At 39.3% G+C, this 19,060-nt stretch overlaps 1 protein-coding gene across 1 annotated transcript; it reads right to left on the minus strand.

Moving 5' to 3' along the window:
• Positions 1-691: 691 nt before the first annotated feature.
• Positions 692-7,927, minus strand: LOC306713993 (NXPE family member 3-like). The gene is given in 8 exon segments (XM_079183874.1): positions 692-1,599; positions 1,682-1,885; positions 3,137-3,207; positions 4,422-4,720; positions 4,949-4,966; positions 4,970-5,392; positions 6,191-6,322; positions 7,877-7,927. Coding segments are annotated over 7 exon segments (1,671 nt in total). The 5' UTR covers positions 6,293-6,322; positions 7,877-7,927; the 3' UTR covers positions 692-1,045.
• Positions 7,928-19,060: the final 11,133 nt, after the last annotated feature.

Below are 19,060 nucleotides of genomic sequence, written 5' to 3' on the forward strand. Positions count from 1 at the left end.
CGAATGTCTCAACTCTATGTTGGGTGTTGGTTGTTAGGTCCGTGCACGTATAACTGCCGGAATATAATACTCCGTTTAAGCTTGAAATAAAGCATTTGATTAACTAAACTACAAATTGACTTTCTCCGTTGTCTCTACGAAGTTTTTTTTTCACAACAGTTATCAAATCAGATGTCAGACTGCAGATGGAAACAGTGTGACGAGCTGAAAATTATGTTTATCAGGCAACGATCGTCTCCTGCAATTCTGCGAGACAATCCCAAGACACGGGTCATGAAGTTGTATGTGTTGGATAACAAGTATACATTCACATGTTGTATGCTTTAAGTATCTGTGTGTCTACACAAATAAAGCGCTTCTTAACTGCCACAGCCTGCACGGCCTGAAACAGGATGTTCCAGTACGCAGGGCCCCACCCTTGATCACTCTCTTTACAACTCTGTGTGAAATGAACTTTGCAGCGCACACTTCTACAGACTCTTTGTGACTGTGTAACTGTGCCTCTTGTTGCAAGAATAATTACTTTTAAATCAAACGCACAATCTTTTATTTCCTTATTTGCATTCTGTGTTTTTATGGAGAAAGATACTTTTCAAATAATAATTCTAAAGCTGGCGGTGTCACAATATTTGTATAGAGAGAATTTCACAATAATACAAAATTACACAATTTCGACTTAACATTACGTTGGATTCAGGCAGATACCTTGGTCTCTCGTGATTGGTTAGCAAAAATCAAATCAGATATCAGACTGCAGATGGAAACAGTGTGACGAATCGAAAATTAGTTTTATCAGGAAACAATCGTCTCCTGTTATTCTGCGAGACAATCCCAAGACACGGGACATGAAGTTGTATGTGTTAAATGTGATCATTCAGCAGTTTTTAATACCCAAGTGGGCTTGGAGCCGCTTTCAATCAAGTCCCGTTTATTTTGTGTTCACTCAACATTGCCTGATGTTGAAAAGAAAAAAGTATTTAGTCTAGTTGGAGTATTGCTGAACAAAAAAATGCACCCCCACTCCTCTCCCTCAACAAACAAACATCTAGCTGCCTTTTTGAGGACACATGTAAGACAATAGATTGTTTACCATATTCTTAATAATGGGAGGTGGTGGGTGGAGGTTATGTGGCAGATGGTGGGCAAGGGTCATTTCCCAGGCATCTATCAGATGAACATTCAGTCCTTTGAAGATGGCTCTGAGCACCTTGTTACACTGCAGCGAGGACCAGTCGCTGTTGGTTAGCGACACAAAAGGGTTTAAATCTTTGGGGTTCCCTGTCCGGATGACGACCAGTGTGCCTGGAGCCCTGTCCAGCAGCCGCACCACCGCCCTGCGGATGCTCTGCAGCCTCCTGATGTAGATCTCAATGGGGAAAGAGCCGAAGTGAGCCCAGATGCCAAAAACTACGACAGTGTTGGGGCCTCCGATTAAGCCATCTAGCTCATTAGCAATGTAACGAAGCTCGCTAGTTGAGACAACGACAATCCGGATTGGAGGGCCGTGGAAGCGGTACGTCAACAACACGTTGTTGGCATAGTCCAAGGACATGTAAGGTCCAGCTTTCTTCGGGCTGTGCAGGTCAAACTTCTTAAGACCTGAAAGTATGACAGGGGGAACACGTTAAGCAGCAGTGGGAACACAATCATCTGTTGCCAGAAATCCCTGTGGATCAGCTACCTGGTAGAGCTGCGTTGAGGAAATCAAACCACTGCCTGACGGTGGAGTCTCCATACATGTGGACCACCTTGCCTTTCAGACACTGACTGATGGCAGAAGTGCTGAATTCGCGGACTGTGGTGCCACCTAGTGCTCGCCACACACCCTGGTAGTAATAACCAGAGGGTCCAGATGTCACAATGCTGCTCTTCACCTTTAGCTGACCTGAGAGGAAGTTAAAGAATAAGGGTGGGGTTATCCCATGAAAAAAACAAAACCAAGCTATAAAGAGATTGTATAAACATCTGAAGTACATCTTACTCCTGAGAGACTATAAACACTGCTAACAGGAAGAACAACTCTCGTGAACTTTTAGCCTAGTGCTCCATGCTCCCAGCACTCTTTTGGGCTGAATACGGTTAATCTCTCTTCAGGAGAACGCCAGAAAAAAGTTAAAAAAGAAAATGTTCCTGACCATTACTCTCAGTGGACCTCATGCAACGACATTTTCATATTCTTATCTGAACTTTTGTTTCGTTCGGTGGATTCGTACGATGGAGCCACGTCAGATTCAGCAAACGCTCTTAACTTCAGATGACTGTAAATGACCAGCGTGGCATGATGAATGTCACCTGTGCACAAATGAGCGTACTACGTTCATTATCATTATAAATTAGCACAAGTAACCCCAATAATATCATATAAGGCTGAGCATCCTGCCTCATTATGTGCTAAATAGAAGTCCTTCTTTCAGAGATCCATAAAGAAAATTCTCTAATTTTTAACAGTGTGGTGGAAAAAAACTATTCAATAGTACCGAGTGAGTCCTATGACACTGAAATTAAGAAACATTGAGAAACCAAGTTTGTCTTTAAAGTATTTATTCTCTGCGCAGAGAAGGTTCAATCGTCATACAGAATGCAATGCGGTCTGAAGGAGGAAGAACCCAGAGTGTTGGTTGTGTACGACTTATAAAGGCCTTGAGCACATGATGGGATAGGAGGAGTTCATCACGAGGACATCTGAACAACAGTGACCAATAACTGATTAACCATTGAATGGTTAATCAGTGATTGGTCCACTGACTGCATCCCCATTCAGCCCCTTATCTAAGTTGACAATATCATGTCCTTGATTAAACCCCCCCCCCCCCACACACACACACACACACACTATACTACTCAACTTGAGTGGACCCTCACTCACCATGTCTGACATTGATAAACTTTGTTAATACAAAAAGGGCCAAAATACTGAGTAGTCAGACAATAACAACAGACAGATAAGTCATAGTGGAAATAAGCCAACACAAGAGTCAGCAGCAGAATTAAAGGACCTGCTAAAGTCAAGGGATGGGGAACAATAAAGAATGATGTTATTGCCGTGTCACCTGGGGTTCACACTGTCACTGAAATAAAGAAGAAATGGTTCTATATAAAAAACGTCACTCTCTCGAGTTAGTTTTAAATGCTTTACCTTCTTGTTGTGGCAACACGGTGACACTAGCAGGTCCTGAAGCCTTAATGGAGACTTTCAAGTTAACACCACTGAAGAAAAGCACACATAGTAATTCATTAATTAATTACACTACAACATGAACAACATAAATACAAGAGGCGAAACATTTGAAATAATTGAAAGAAATTAAAATTGGAAAAATATAGCCCTAAAAAGAGAAACAACTGCTTGAAAGTTCATTCAACATCACAAAAACGTAACCCCTAAAAATCAATTTTGTGAATTAAAGCAGCACTAATTTATATCATTTTCATATAAGCAATGGGTCCAATAACTGTAATGTGCAAGGTGCCACTCACAGTGATGAACCCAGAGATGATGATTACCTTCTACAGAACATTTTAGTATCATTCAGTTCATATTTTTGGTTTTACGGCCGGCAAACTAAACTGTTTTGGTTGAGTCTCACTGTTCTCATCAACATATTTTATTGATGCAGCAGGCAAGCTGCTTCATGCCGGAAAGCTGATTAACCAATTGACCCGTTGGTTAGTTCTGCCAATCCAACGCAGACTGGTCAATCAAAGTGTAGATTTGGCCAACTCTGACTAGAAAGATTAGATATTATGTATTCAGTGAGTGCAGTTAGTGACGGTGTGGGCTCCATGGTAGCTCTGACATTTTGACGGAGTATCAGCGGGGGTCGGGGCTAAGTGAAGGGTCAATTGTGCACTAACAACCAGTAAACAGCAGGCAGGCAATGTTAGCGACTAGCAGGTTGAACAAAGTGCCACATTTAGATTAAGGCAGATATTTCCCTCTGACGTCGGTGAAGACCAAAATACAGCTAAAATGAGAATAAATATTAGACACAACTCCAAATGAATGCTAATGTGTCTCCATGTCAACTGGTATAAAATAGGCCAGTGTTTGCTCACATTTTAGCCATATCTACTTTACAAGGTGATCTTATGTTAATAGCTTGTTGTGCTGCCTCCAAGTGACACAAAATAATAAGTGTCCATCTTAAAGTTTAGAAAAGACTACATCCAAAATAAAATGACTTTACAATAATTCAATTTAAAAACAAACACAGCAAATACTATCTAATGTTCCAAATGGAAGTCAACAAGTATGATTCAGACTGGTTTGTTTGATTTGCATTACCTTTAAAACATCTTTATATTCAATCTTAACTGCATGTATACAAACGTCTGAAACATTCCACCAAGGGGATACAAAGATAACACTGGATCTGCATATTTAGAAGTCACACAAAATACCAGTCTTTCTGCTCCCTCACCTTCGAAAGAGCTTCTCCTCATTAGCATTGAGGATCTTTGTTTTGGATCCTCCCATGTAGTGGTTGATCCTGGCATCACAGCTCAGCTTCTTTGGCTTGTAGCAGAACCACGGCTCACCTGTACGGAGGTCAGTGTAGTTGCACAGCGGCTGCTTGGTTGGCCTTAGGCAGACATCACAGAGGGTGGTTTCAGAGAGTGAGCCTGAACGGAAGAGGCTCTTGAAGTAAATCCTGTCGGGCTGTTCTCCGTTCAGCCTGTTCAGCACTGAGATGGCTTCACCAGGGTGAACCAGAGTCACCTGATTGGACAGAGAACAAGAGTTTTCACCAAGTCCAATCATGTTCAGTCATATCAGTAATACTACTTGAAGTGCCACACTTATAAAGGTTCACGTCTTCAAATCGTGAACCAGATTAATCTCAGACAATAATCTCTGGAGAACTGTCTATTCACTTAAACCCTCCTCTGAACTAACTAAAGGCTTCACAGACAATTGGTAAAAAAAATGTTTTAAAGATCTCAGTACCTCAACCTGTGCGTCTCCTTACCAGAGTAAAGAGAATACAGCAGAGTAGCTCCCATTCAGATGATCCACCACTTGCCCAGCCACACCTGCTTCAAGCTTCCGGTTGTGCAGCCGGGCGAGTAGGAAGTCCCCCCCATGCTTCTTGGGACGACCCTGGAAGTCAGAGGTTTGTACCATGACCTCCAGCTGATCCCCTACATGCCACTGTCCCCCTTTCCTCCCTGGGAGAATGGTGAAGTTGCTGTGAGCTGGATGACTGGTCTGCTCCAGGGAAATAGGAGCTGGCAAAAGTGGAGTTTCAGGCCAAGCAGTTGATTCGAGTATGAGACTTTCCTCCAGAGCGTCCTCAGGGGACAGTGACTGGAAGGTGCAGAAGCTGCGATTCATGTTAGTGTGAGTGGAGACTCTCGGCATGATGAAGGTGGATTTTACTTTAGGCAGAAGCTGGCAGAGGGTTAAGAGAGACAGATGGTGTCAAAGATGCAACAAATAATTAACTAAATGCAGCAAAAGTGCAAAGGGGGAAGATTTATGCCTCCCCAAAACTCAGAATGACTTTGGAGAGTTGGTAAGTGATTTAAATGTATGTTTTCCACCCTTCTCAACTTCCGCCATGGCCCTTACTCTGTTGTCAACATTGACCCATGGAATTCAAATGTTCAAGGTTTTCAAGGTCTTTTTAAATGAAATTCATATTTTGGGATATGTTGTGTCTTTGGCCAAGAAGCACTACAGAGGATGTTTCATGCCCAATGGTTTAACAAGACAGTGGAAGACTTTCATAGCTGAAAGACGCATTTTTTTAATGCATATACAATGGATTGAACCACACTAACGGTAGAAAAGGGACTATTAGTCGTTTCACAAACTCCACTGATGAGAGAATTCAAGCCATTAAACCTCAAAGTCCTCCCTTTAGTGCCCAGCTGTTTTGGGGCATCTCATGGCTTTTTATAAACTATATATTTGCGACCCATTTCTTAAGATTTAGGTCTTCAGTAAGAACGAATGGGAAGCCAGTAGGTTATCTAAAGTATAGAATACTGTCAGCTTTATCCTTTAACTGGAAGAGATGCAGGATTGAGAGTGATAACACCATTTAACTGCATTATCTTGCAACATAGACCATTACTGTAGCCAGGCTCCATTGGATTTGAAATTATCCAGAAACAGACAAATATCAAACATTTCAAACAGGGTCCACCCTTCAAACTGATCCCACTAAAACTTAAAAGTTCTCACCTCCAGAATGTCCATGTGTCGTAGCACAAATATTAAGACAAAGACAGCCAGAAAGAGGAGGAGGGTGCCGAACGCCCTTCTTAAACAAGCGATGGCCTTCATGATTGGTGATCAGTCCTCATCTGTGGTATACTGTAATGGTAAATGTCTACTTAGTATATATTTCTACTTAGTATATTGTGTAAATGCCTAAGCACTTGTACTTATGCTCTGAACTCAGTACACCTTCATCCTTTGTGTTAACATACATGCTCAAATGTATCTTGCTGTTGGGTAGGGGTGCAACCAAGGGCGTAGGTTTGGTCTCAGCATTGGTAGGGACACTGCCAGCCCCCCCCCCCCCCCCCCCGCCATATAAAAATAATTAATTGATATTATGTTGAACAGGCAAACTTTATTAAAATATATTAACATTTGTGTAACTTGGAACTGATTTAAACATAACGGTAATAAAACCTTTGTTTAAATACAAAACAGTATTCTGCACCAAATAAATAATAATAATAAATAAATGAATAAAAACGTTCTGCTAAAATACCAATATACAGTAACAGTATATTCTATATCCAAAATATATATAAAAAACTTTTCTCAGTTGTGCAGCCAAAAAAGACAACACAAATTAAAAAATTTAAAATAAATCTATTCTGCACCACTTAGGCTATAAATAAAGTGCGCCCTTGGGTGCAACGGATCACAAACCTCACGGTTCGGTTCACGGTTCGGATCATTTTTCGGATCAGCAAAGAAAAGGGGAGGTGACAAATATAACTTTGCTTTCCATTTATTAATTAAAGAACTTCAAGAACACAAAGCAAATAACTTTGGGCTATAGTCTTACATGAAAACAAATATATTGAAGAAGTCCATTTTGAAAAAAAATTAAATAAATAAATTATAAAAAAACATTCAAGACTACTCAATTCTGTTAAGTTTAAGTGCAACATGAGATATGTTGATACGGGATATGGGATATTACTATTGGGCCTGTCTAGCTTCCACTCTACTGCTTCTGTCAGCACCTGCACCAGGTGTGTGTCTGTGTGACTCTCACAGAGGGGGCGTGTCTACAGCACCTGTCTGTGTGACTCTCACCGGACTATGAATCTCCACTCCACCGTGATGAAGTGAGCGGTCAGTCTTTTCCTCTTCATAGAGGAACGATCTTCTTACTGAAGTGGGCGTGCTCCGTTCACGTGAACACACTACTGCTTTACATCTGTACACTGCATTGATATTTGGGGACTTGTTACTTGAAAAGGAACAGCAGCAGTAAAACTTTACACACTATGATGATTACACTGTACAAAAAAAAAGACTCAATTGATCTGCGGTTCAGAAGTGTGCCGAACCGTGAGGTGTGAGCCGAACCGATCACGGATCAAGCCACACAACACTTTTATTTCCATCACATTTTAAATGCATGATTTTATAAACTGGTCATATGTCTTTAACTTTATGTAAATCTTAAATCAAGAAAGTATACAATAACTACAGTCGAGTAAATGTAATGTAATGTACAAAGCACAATTTCCCTCTGAAATGTAGTGGAGTATTAAGTAGCATAAAACAAAGGTAGTAGAAGTAAAATAAAATGTCACACATGTACAGTACATTAGAATGGTTACTGATACATGATCAAATAAACTTAATATCTACTTTGTTTAAGCATTTCCTGTGTCTTACCTCAGCAGAGATTCATTTGGAGATTCTGTTCATTGCAGTGTGATCTGTCACTTTATCTCACAGGTTTACAAGGTTTACAGGTTTGCTTGGCTTTTAAGGGTATGACAGCAAACAGCACTGGACCATGAATCCCTGTCACAGCTTCTCTTCTGAACCACTCCCATGTGCCAAAAGAGCACAGAAAAAGCAATGAGTAGGGGCTTCTCTGTTGAAGCTTTAATATACCTAAATTGAAACAAATACAACAAAAAAAAGAACATAAAGTGATTATAGTGTCCTCAAGCTTTTTTTAACCTTTGTACTCTGACTGTCACGTCCATCTAAATAGCTAAAAGTTTAAACCTAAGCCTATTTTGAGACCTCTGCTCGAAAATGTCATACCTGTACTGAAAGGGGCTTATCTCGCTAACTACAAGGTCTATTTGAATAATTTCAATGGAATTATAACACTAACACTTGTGATAGTTTTTTTATATATGTACATATCAGTGTATATGTTACTAATTAATGCTGAATGAATATAACATACAGCTCAAATAAAAAAATGTCAGGTTCGCCTGAAAGAAAAATCACTTTTATTGATTTGAAATGATGCAGACCAAGGCTTAAACTCTCTCAAATCATATCACAACATGTCAGCAGTCCTTTTAAAAAACAAATTGGCTTTGATAGAGTGAAGTATGCCTGAGAAATCAATGCTGGTGTACAGGTCAGCTGAGGTCAGCCAACGTCAATTCTGATTTTGGAAGCAGTTTTATTGTACTTTTAAATACTATATAACTATTTATGTCACTTCTTTTATCACTAATAGTGTTCAATATATCTAATACAGCAGTTTGGCATCATTTTGAGAGCCTGTGCTATATAAAAACCTAATTTTCGTCAGAATTTCAGTTTCAGCCTGTGATTGGCCGATTTGCGCAATTCCCACAGATTTGAACCCGGAAGACTCTGGGCATTGTAGTCATTCGTTCTTTGAGTTGTTTGACTGAATTTTAAGCCAATAAAATAATCGAAAACTGTGATCCGCCCCCATGGGTCAAACCCATTGGCCAAAACTGAAATTATTATTCATTCGTCATAGTAGGTCGTAGAAACTCAGTTGTTTTGAAGCAGGAAGGCGAGAGAGCAGCTGCAAATGCAGGAAATGGATTCAATTTTTTTCGGGCCGATTTTCTTCCAGAAAAACATCTAAAAGGTACGAAGCGTTTCAATATTTATGCTTAACTTTTTAACAGTGAAAAGTAGAAATATTCTGAAGCTATAGTTCGATGTAGTTTGTTCTGCTTGTCCACGTGGACATTCTCTTTGTCTGAAAAGTGCCGTAGATCGCGGCTGGGATCGATAACAGTGAATATTGCGCGCCTTCTCCTGGTGAGAAATAGGTGAAATTGTGGTCATACTTTTAGTACCTTGAAGTACTTTGTGTATATATATATATATATATATATATTTTTTATATTTATATTTTTTTAGTGATTAAAATAGGTTACATGGTTCATTTTATCAGAATCTCTTCATCATGTACGTTTTTTAAATATTTTAAAATATCATTTCATTCGTTCTCAAAAGTGATGTGTACTACATGTGTACACTCTTCGCCCCCTTTAAAGGGTGTAATTCTTGTGAAGTATGGAAGATTGAAACTCCCTAAATTAAAACAAATAAAATGAAGATATGAAGTTAAACTAGAAAATTTCGCAAGAAATTTTGACAGTGTGGCTTCTACTGCCCGTAGACGTCGCAATATACATACACACCGATGTTACTGGTAGTATCGTTAAGGTTGGATTGAGATAGCGCTTCTCTCTTTTCTGCATTTTAGATTCATACTCTTGGATTGAATCTTGTGTTTGTGATGGACAGTCCAGAAATGGCTCCCGTCATTTCTGTATTGGAGATATACACCTTTGTTTGAGATACAGTGGGTACGGAAAGTATTCAGACCCCTTTAAATTTTTCACTCAGTTTCATTGCAGCTATTTGCTAAAATCAAAAAAGTTCATTTTATTTCTCATTAATGTACACTCAGCACTCCATCTTGACAGAAAAAAACAGAAATGTAGAAAGTTTTGCAAATTTATTAAAAAAGAAAAACTGAAATATCACATGGTCATATGTATTCAGACCCTTTGCTGTGACACTCATATTTAACTCACATGCTGTCCATTTCTTCTGATCCTCCTTGAGATGGTTCTACTCCTTCATTGGAGTCCAGCTGTGTTTAATTAAACTGATTGGACTTGATTAGGAAAGGCACACACCTGTCTATATAAGACCTTACAGCTCACAGTGCATGTCAGAGCAAATGAGAATCATGAGGTCGAAGGAACTGCCCAAGGAGCTCAGAGATAGAATTGTGGCAAGGCACAGATCTGGCCAAGGTTACAAAAGAATTTCTGCAGCACTCAAGGTTCCTAAGAGCACAGTGGCCTCCATAATCCTTAAATGGAAGAAGTTTGGGACGACCAGAACTCTTCCTAGACCTGGCCGTCCAGCCAAACTGAGCAATCGTGGGAGAAGAGCCTTGGTGAGAGAGGTAAAGAAGAACCCAAAGATCACTGTGGCTGAGCTCCAGAGATGCAGTAGGGAGAAAGTTCCACAAAGTCAACTATCACTGCAGCCCTCCACCAGTCGGGGCTTTATGGCAGAGTGGCCCGACGGAAGCCTCTCCTCAGTGCAAGGCGTATGAAAGCCCGCATAGAGTTTGCCAAAAAACACATGAAGGACTCCCAGACTATGAGAAATAAGATTCTCTGGTCTGCTGAGACCAAGATTGAACTTTTTGATGTTAATTCTAAGCGGTATGTGTGGAGAAAACCAGGCACTGCTCATCACCTGCCCAATACAATCCCAACAGTGAAACATGGTGGTGGCAGCATCATGCTATGGGGGTGTTTTTCAGCTGCAGGGACAGGAAGACTGGTTGCAATTGAAGGAAAGATGAATGCGGCCAAGTACAGGGATATCCTGGAAGAAAACCTCTTCCAGAGTGCTCTGGACCTCAGACTGGGCCGAAGGTTCACCTTCCAACAAGACAATGACCCTAAGCACACAGCTAAAATAACAAAGGAGTGGCTTCGGAACAACTCTGTGACCATTCTTGACTGGCCCAGCCAGAGCCCTGACCTAAACCCAATTGAGCATCTCTGGAGAGACCTGAAAATGGCTGTTCACCATCCAACCTGATGGAACTGGAGAGGATCTGCAAGGAAGAATGGCAGAGGATCCCCAAATCCAGGTGTGAAAAACTTGTTGCATCATTCCCAAGAAGACTCATGGCTGTACTAGCTCAAAAGGGTGCTTCTACTCAATACTGAGCAAAGGGTCTGACTACTTATGACCATGTGATATTTCAGTTTTTCTTTTTTAATAAATTTGCAAAAATTTCTACATTTCTGTTTTTTTCTGTCAAGATTGGGTGCTGAGTGTACATTAATGAGAAATAAAATGAACTTTTTTTGATTTTAGCAAATGGCTGCAATGAAACAAAGAGTGAACAATTTAAAGGGGTCTGAATACTTTCCGTACCCACTGTACATACCTTTGAAAATTGCATTTCTGTATTTGGGATGGAAAGACCTAATATTTGTTAACATGAACCTCATTTTAAGATAGTTGCTGAAAGGAAGAACGCTACTGAGGCAGACTGATTAAGAAATGTTACAGTGATTTTGAACTAAACTCCTGCCTCCTTTTAACAACACAGCCATTTTGTCTTATCTAACAAAGAGCTAAAAGCAATATTCTAAGTTTTCCACACACCTCCCTTTGTTAGACCACAGTACTGTATGTGCATTAAAGTAGAGATTAAACCCTTTAAAGATCACATCCCCCAGTAATATTGCAGTTATTTAAAAATATGACAAAAAAAGTAAATTTCTTCATATTTTTCAGTCAAAATCCAAGCATCTTTTCTTTAAAAACAAAAAATTATGACCTGTACTTGAGTAATATTGAACCAACCAAATTTCAACCAATGAGTCATCCAATATAATTTTCTTCTTCCACCATTACATGACACAGCAGCTAACCCAGCTATGAAGCTAATGCTAACAGAAATGTCCTCTCGTATGCAGCACATCAACCATGCACTAAAATCTGTCTCACAGAGTAATATCACATCGACGATCTGAAATGTCAGCCATTTTAGGTCTTCCTAGCGGAGAAGCTAGGAGCACATTAGCACAGTGTTCCGACTTTACACACACACACACACACACACACACAGAGAAAGAAGAAGCTAGCTAGCTAGCTAAATACATGAGTCATTGACTTACCTCAGACAAGATGTCGAAGACAGAGTAAAAAGCTCACAGGCGGTATTTATACCAAAGCCGTAACACAACGAGCCAATCAAACTTGATGTATCAGAAGAGTCAAATCGGATTCGTCCTGTTGTCCGTTTCCACCCCAGCAACAGCAGATTGATTGGGTGAAAGGTTCAGTCAATCAGAGCCATTTCTCATTTTGCCCACTAGCGCTAATTTGGAGGCTAAAAGCCTGCTCCAGTGCTCAGAGATGGGCAGTATTTCTATTACTTGTAATTGAAATACGTATTTCAATTACTTTTGAGTATTTTGTAATTTGTATTTGATAGGGCCGATTAAACATCTAATGTAATTTGTAACAAAAAATACTTTCTCCACGAAACAAAAAACAGTTCACGAGTTCAGTCTTCAGATCTTCAAGGTCAACGGATTGTCTGTCAAGTAAAATATTGTATCTGAGTGTGACAGATGTCAACTAGCTTGATGTATAATTTTTGTCTGGGTCTGGCTACATAGCCTATTGTATATACATGGTGATGGTTATAATATCAAGCTAGCGATCGATGCTAACATGCGAGCGATCGATGCTAATATGCTAATGACGCTAGCATGCTGTCTAGGCTAGTGCATAGCCAGTGTTTAGCAAGTTAACTTATCAGTCGAGTAGCTAGCTATTTAAGCAAAGCAACTTCACGTGGAGAATCTCCAGAAACTGAGCAGAGTGGATCTGCTTCTGTGTTGAAGGCATAATGATATGAAATGTTCTTATTGTAGAATATATGATGTGTCTACTGAACTAATCTACATCAAATTATTTTTATTAAACATGTTTCTTTTTGTTAACTTGTTTAGAACTGTTCTTCTTTTAGTATACAAGTGTTCATGACAATAAAATCTTAAACTGCCTTTAAATATTAGTCTTGGCTAATGTAAACATTAAGAATAAGCTTAAACAAATATGTTATATATTTGTAAACACACACTGCTATATATTTGTAAACACTGCTATATATTCGTAAACACATTTAGTGAAGCTTAAACCATATGCTATGTGCAGTAATCATAATATGTCTCTAAGTGTAAAGTCACAGAGTGAGGCAGTGTATTCCACCTGCGCAGGGCCCCCTCATTATCTAATACAAAACAGCAACCAGGTACTCCCCGGTCTTGCCACTGCCTGGTACAAAATAACAGTTTCGACTAAGAAGTAGTTAAGCGACCTTGGCTTTAGAATGAACTCTCAAACACACACACACACACACTGATCTGACTCATTGCTGGAGCGGCTGGCTATCCGTGTGCCGGTGGGGACGGACATCCTGTGCACCAATGAGGCCCTCAGAAAGTTTAAACCAAGAGCCGCCTCCACCAATAGTCAACCAATCACAAAATGCCCTTAAGAACATATAAATCATTGTGACTCCCCCTTGGGGAGCGCCTTTTTCTTTGCTGTCACAGATAGTTTTGATGAGGCCCGAGCTCGTATTGATCTGCTGCGTCAGAATACTCCTGTTATGAATAAACACTTTGTTTGATTTTAAGTATTTTGAGTTCAGTCTTGTCTGTGTCCTCTTTCATTAACACCAACTAAAGTCCAAAGAACCTGAAATGTAGAGATGAGTTTATAAGTAAGCCGTTGTAATGAAACATGTTGGTTAGATGTCTTTAGGAGAAGATATATCAACCAACATACTGTTGTCTGAGGTGCAGGGGAATGTGTCACAGACTTTCAGATGTGAAATAACTAAATAACATTACAATGAATGAGAGAGCTTTAGGGCTCTCTTAGTGTTTGGAGCTAAGTTGTATTTCCTAAACGTGCAAAAGGACTAAATATCTGTTTTAAGTTATCAATTTTGTATCAGAAGGCACATTTGTGAGGCTTATAAGGACTTAAGTGTGAAATGTTTGCCTAAAGCAGAACAGCTGGAGGTTAGAGTGGGTGACATCAGCTGCTCCGCTATCGCCCCCTTCTGGCTTGGGCCCTGTTCCTCGTACGTGGTTCAACTAAGTCAATCAAATGTCCTATCATCCAGCTTAAATTAACCCGATGATTGGTGTCAGGCTATCTCGGGTCCTCAAAGGCTGATCCGCGCTCAAACAATCTCGTTAATTCGAACCAGAAACTATGATTTTCTAACAGTACAACGGCCAATAAACTCAAAGAAAGAGCCTCTTTTTTGTCCGCTGATGAGCAGGAGATGATCATGAACGCATATGAGGAAGTTAAATGCGTAAGTGTTGGGAAAATGTATAGGTTAATTTTAAGTGCCTCATCACCCCAATCAATCAGATGATATTTCTTTAAATGTGCCTGCTGGCAGTAGGCTTAATGGAATGCATCATCCAATGAGATCTTATAGTGAAAATTATTATCTCAACTCTTTCAGAATAAGTAGATAAAAACAAGCCCAAAGAGTATCTAACTGATACGAATGAATAGATACTTATGAGGATATATGTACTGTATGCGCTTATGTATCATGTACTATATATATGTGTATATACATGTGTGTGTAGTTTACCATATACAACAAGTTGTATATACATGGTGATGGTTATAATATCAAGCTAGCGATCGATGCTAACATGCTAATAACGCTAGCATGCTGTCTAGGCTAGTGCATAGCCAGTGTTTAGCAAGTTAATTTATCAGTCGAGTAGCTAGTGTAAACACATTAAGAATAAGCTTAAACAAATATGCTATATATTTGTAAACACTGCTATATATTTGTAAACACTGCTATGTATTCGTAAACACATTTAGTGAAGCTTAAACCATATGCTATGTGCAGTAATCATAATATGTCTTTAAGTGTAAGTCACAGAGTGAGGCTGCAGTGATTCTCACCCATGCAGAGGCCCATCGTTAACTGACCAATAGCAGAAACCAGGTACTCCCGGTCTTGCCACTGCTTGGTACAAAATAACAGTTTCAACAAAGAAGCAGTTAAGCGACCTTGGCCTCAGAACACACTCTCAAACACACACACACACACACTGATCTGACTCATCGCTGGAGCGGCTATCCGGGTGCCGGTAGGGACGGACGTCCTTTGCACCAATGAGGCTCTCAGAAAGTTTAAACCAAGAGCCGCCTCTAACAATAGTCAACCAATCACAAAAATGCCCTTAAGGACTATATAGTTTTGTGTTCTCCCTTGGGGAGCGCCTTTTTCTTTGCTGTCACAGATAGTTTTGATTTAGGTCCAAGCTCGTATCGATCTGCTGCGTCAGAATACTCCTGTTAAGAATAAATACTTTGTTTGATTTTAAGTCTATTGAGTTCAGTCTAGTCTGTGTCCTCTTTCACTAACACTAGCTATAGGAAGAGGGAGATTGGGATCTTGTATGTCATATGTGATGAATATTTTCTTGTTGATACAAAGCCAAAGTTTATGGGCTGTTAAGTCCCATTAATAAAAATATATATATACATAATTAATCAAGTTGTTCTTTTAATAGCTTTTCTTAGTTACACTGACATTCTGTGACTGTTCTTCCTTTTTGTGGGGTTCACCAGAGCTTTGTGTACATTATAGCCCAAACCTGAATGCTCTGCTATACCAAATTGTGAGAAAACAGAAAATCTAGAAAAAAGTATTTCCTATATTTTAAATACAAAATACATGTATTTTGTTACATTTTCTGGCACCAGTATTTTGTATTTTGTATTTTGTTGTAATACATTTATTTGGGGGTATTTTGTATTTTGTATCAAAATACAATTTGATGTATTTTTGCCCATCTCTGAGTTTGAATATGCGTGTGCGAATCTGTGTATGGGCGTATCAGTATATGTATTATTCATAATCAGTAATTCAATCAATTGAAGCAGTGAAAATAAATTATGTGTGATTCTCTCTATTCTTATCATGAGTCCACCTTAATCATTTTCTACAATAATGATATGCTATGGTGTACTAATAATACTGTCATATAATTATGAGTGCTTTCAACCATCATGTAGTTGCAACCCAGCTATCAAGAGGACATGGGAGCAAGTAAAAACTAAGCACTAAAACATTATTCAGAATGGTGAGTCAATATGAAGGCAAATCACTGTCAAAATCCGAGAGCGCAAATGAGATCCATGCGCGAGCGAAAATCAAACAGCCGCGCTGTTACTTTGACGAGCGCTTTTATATCAGCGAGCAAAAGTCCGTCTCGCACGAGCGAAAGTCGCTCGCGAAGTTTAAACCTGCTCGTGAGTGAGTCTTTTTCCTGCTCGCTCGCGAGTAGTTTTTCTTTTTGACAGTAAGTGGGCGGACCCAGTCTCCCTTGTATCTCTACATATAATTGGTTACAAACCTCGTCTTTGGATAAACCGGATATCACTCTGACTTTTAAGATTTTCAGATTGAAAATAATGTACATTTTACTGCACGGGTACTTTTACTTTCTGCACTTAAAGTACATTTTGCTGATAATAACATACTTGACTAAGGTTTTGATTGCAGGTATTTTACTCGTAGTGGATTATTGTTTCATCAGTATGTTATTAGTACGTTTACTGCAGTGAGGAGCTGAATACTTTTTCATCCACTAATTACTTGTCAGTGATTTAAGTTGGGCAAACAGTTAATATACAAATAGTGGTCCCTAATCTCGGCTCCAGATCCTTGAGCGGGTCCAAATTGTTGCTCATATTATATCTCTTAACTTCTGTAAACACAACAGTATGATTAAATATGATCATGTTTTAATCAATTAAGATCAAAAAGTGTCTTTGAGCTGTTTGTCACAAGAGGTTTGACTATCAAACACACATTGTCTGTAATAGAATGATGGAGTGAATTTAAACCAATCTGAGCAACTTGACTTTAACACATTTTGTATTATTGTATTTAATAACACGATTAAATTGAATTGAAAACCACCTCTATCAGACCTAGCATCTGCGTCAGAGTGATATCCGGTTTATCCAAAGACGAGGATTTTAACCAATTATATGTAGAGATACAAGTGAGACTGGGTCCGCCCACTTACTGTCAAAAAGAAAAACTACTCACGAGCGAGCAGGAAAAAGACTCGCGAGCAAGCAGATTAAAGTTTCGCGAGCGAGCAGGTTTAAACTTCGCGAGCGACTTTTGCTCGCGCGAGACGGACTTTTCCTCGCGGAGTGATATAAAAGTGCTCGTCAAAGTAAAATACGCTCGCGGCTGTTTGATTTTCGCGCGCGCATGGATTTCATTTACGATCTCGGATTTTGACAGTGATTTGCCTTCATATGCGGCGTGTGGTGTTCAATGTATGGCTCTTGTAAATAAATGATTCCGTGTCGGCAGAATCGATAGCGCTCGTACAGGAAGTCATCATGATGTGATAACGGATTTTGGCGATCTCGAAGAACTCTCTCCCTATAAAACGCTAATCTAACTAATATCGCTATCTCTTCGATGGGATCTCTGAGGAAGGGAGCTGACACTTTTTTCCGGGGGAGTGGCAAGCTTATCCAGCTCAAGCCTGCGCTGGAGCAGGTTCAAGCATATGGATGTGTTGCTATGGTGATATTGCCAAACTTGCTTCGAGGAACCGAAAAGCCTGATTTATGTAATCTCATCCTGAAAATGATCCTGCTAACTCAGTTAGCCACGTACGAGGAACGGGGCCCAGGACAGGATCCCACACTGATCCTCTTAACATTAATAACAAAGTTAATTTCATGTCAAAATAAAATAAATACGTGAACAACAATGTGACTACATCCTGTATGGGTCACATTCTTCCCCATATATACATTTCCCCAGATTTTAGTTTACATCACCCCAAATATGAATACAAAGCACATCACATGTATTTTACAGCATCCAAAATATGCTTTCCAGGTCAGATCAGAGTTGAATCACTGAATCCATGGAAATATTATAATGCATGTTTGATTCCTATATTTAAAAATGTTTGAAAATTATCATCCCACAAATATGAGTTGCTGTCAAGTGCACCTTTAAAATTTTAAAGTGATATTCAGAGATTATTGTTATTGGATTGTTATTGATTGTTATTGGGGTGGATATGTATAGATATGTTAATTTATTATAATCTTCTAATAAATTAAGTATATTAAGGGGTGAAGGGGTCAGTTTGTGTTTTCTTCAGGATTTAGTTTGGTTCATTTAAAATGATCAAGATTAAATAACATTTACAATGCACCACCAGTAAACAACATTTTCCTTTATAATGTATCAAATCTGGAGTCGGTTGTTTTAAAACAGTTATGTGAATAGCTCTGAAATGTAATAGTGTAGTTAGTTATGTTAGCAGGTTGTAATTAAGTTATTTTTTGACAAATTGACCCCAAGGATAAAAGATGATAGTCAATTTGAAGGTAACAGGAGGGTTTTAAAGAAATTGTTGTTGCATAATTATTACAGCTGATTATAAATAGATAAATAAGAGAAAAAACTAAAACAAAATACATCAAAACAACCGTGCAACACGCCAACAGCGTTGTCCGTCACACGTGTCAACCATAATAATTTGCACAGATGAAGTAGCATCCTGTTTGAAGAGGACCGGTCTTCTTAAAAGATAATGAGCATCAACACTGAACAGAGTAAAAAAACCTGTGTGAGGTTGAAGAGGGCCAGCCAAGTTTCTTGTTCTGACAAATATTTGGTCCATTTTCTTCATCTCACTATGTATCTGAAGAGGACTTTAAAAGCCATGCGGCTAACTTATTGCATTGGGTGACCTCTCCATGTAAGTGCCAGACCCCAGGAGATCCTGCACTCGTAGTCTGAGGAGATCAAGCCTCCTACAAAGGTTCATGCACATCATGAAGACTTCAGGTGATGACAGTATATCCATGGCATTACAGGGGAAAGTGTCGACAGTGCATCCTTGCATCCAAACTCATTAAATTCAAACTTAAACTGAAAGCCAGGATACCCGTTCACACAAATAATTGAAG

Source organism: Pholis gunnellus (genome assembly GCF_910591455.1).
Source record: "Pholis gunnellus genome assembly, chromosome: 22".
In the NCBI taxonomy this organism is placed as follows: Eukaryota; Metazoa; Chordata; class Actinopteri; order Perciformes; family Pholidae; genus Pholis; species Pholis gunnellus.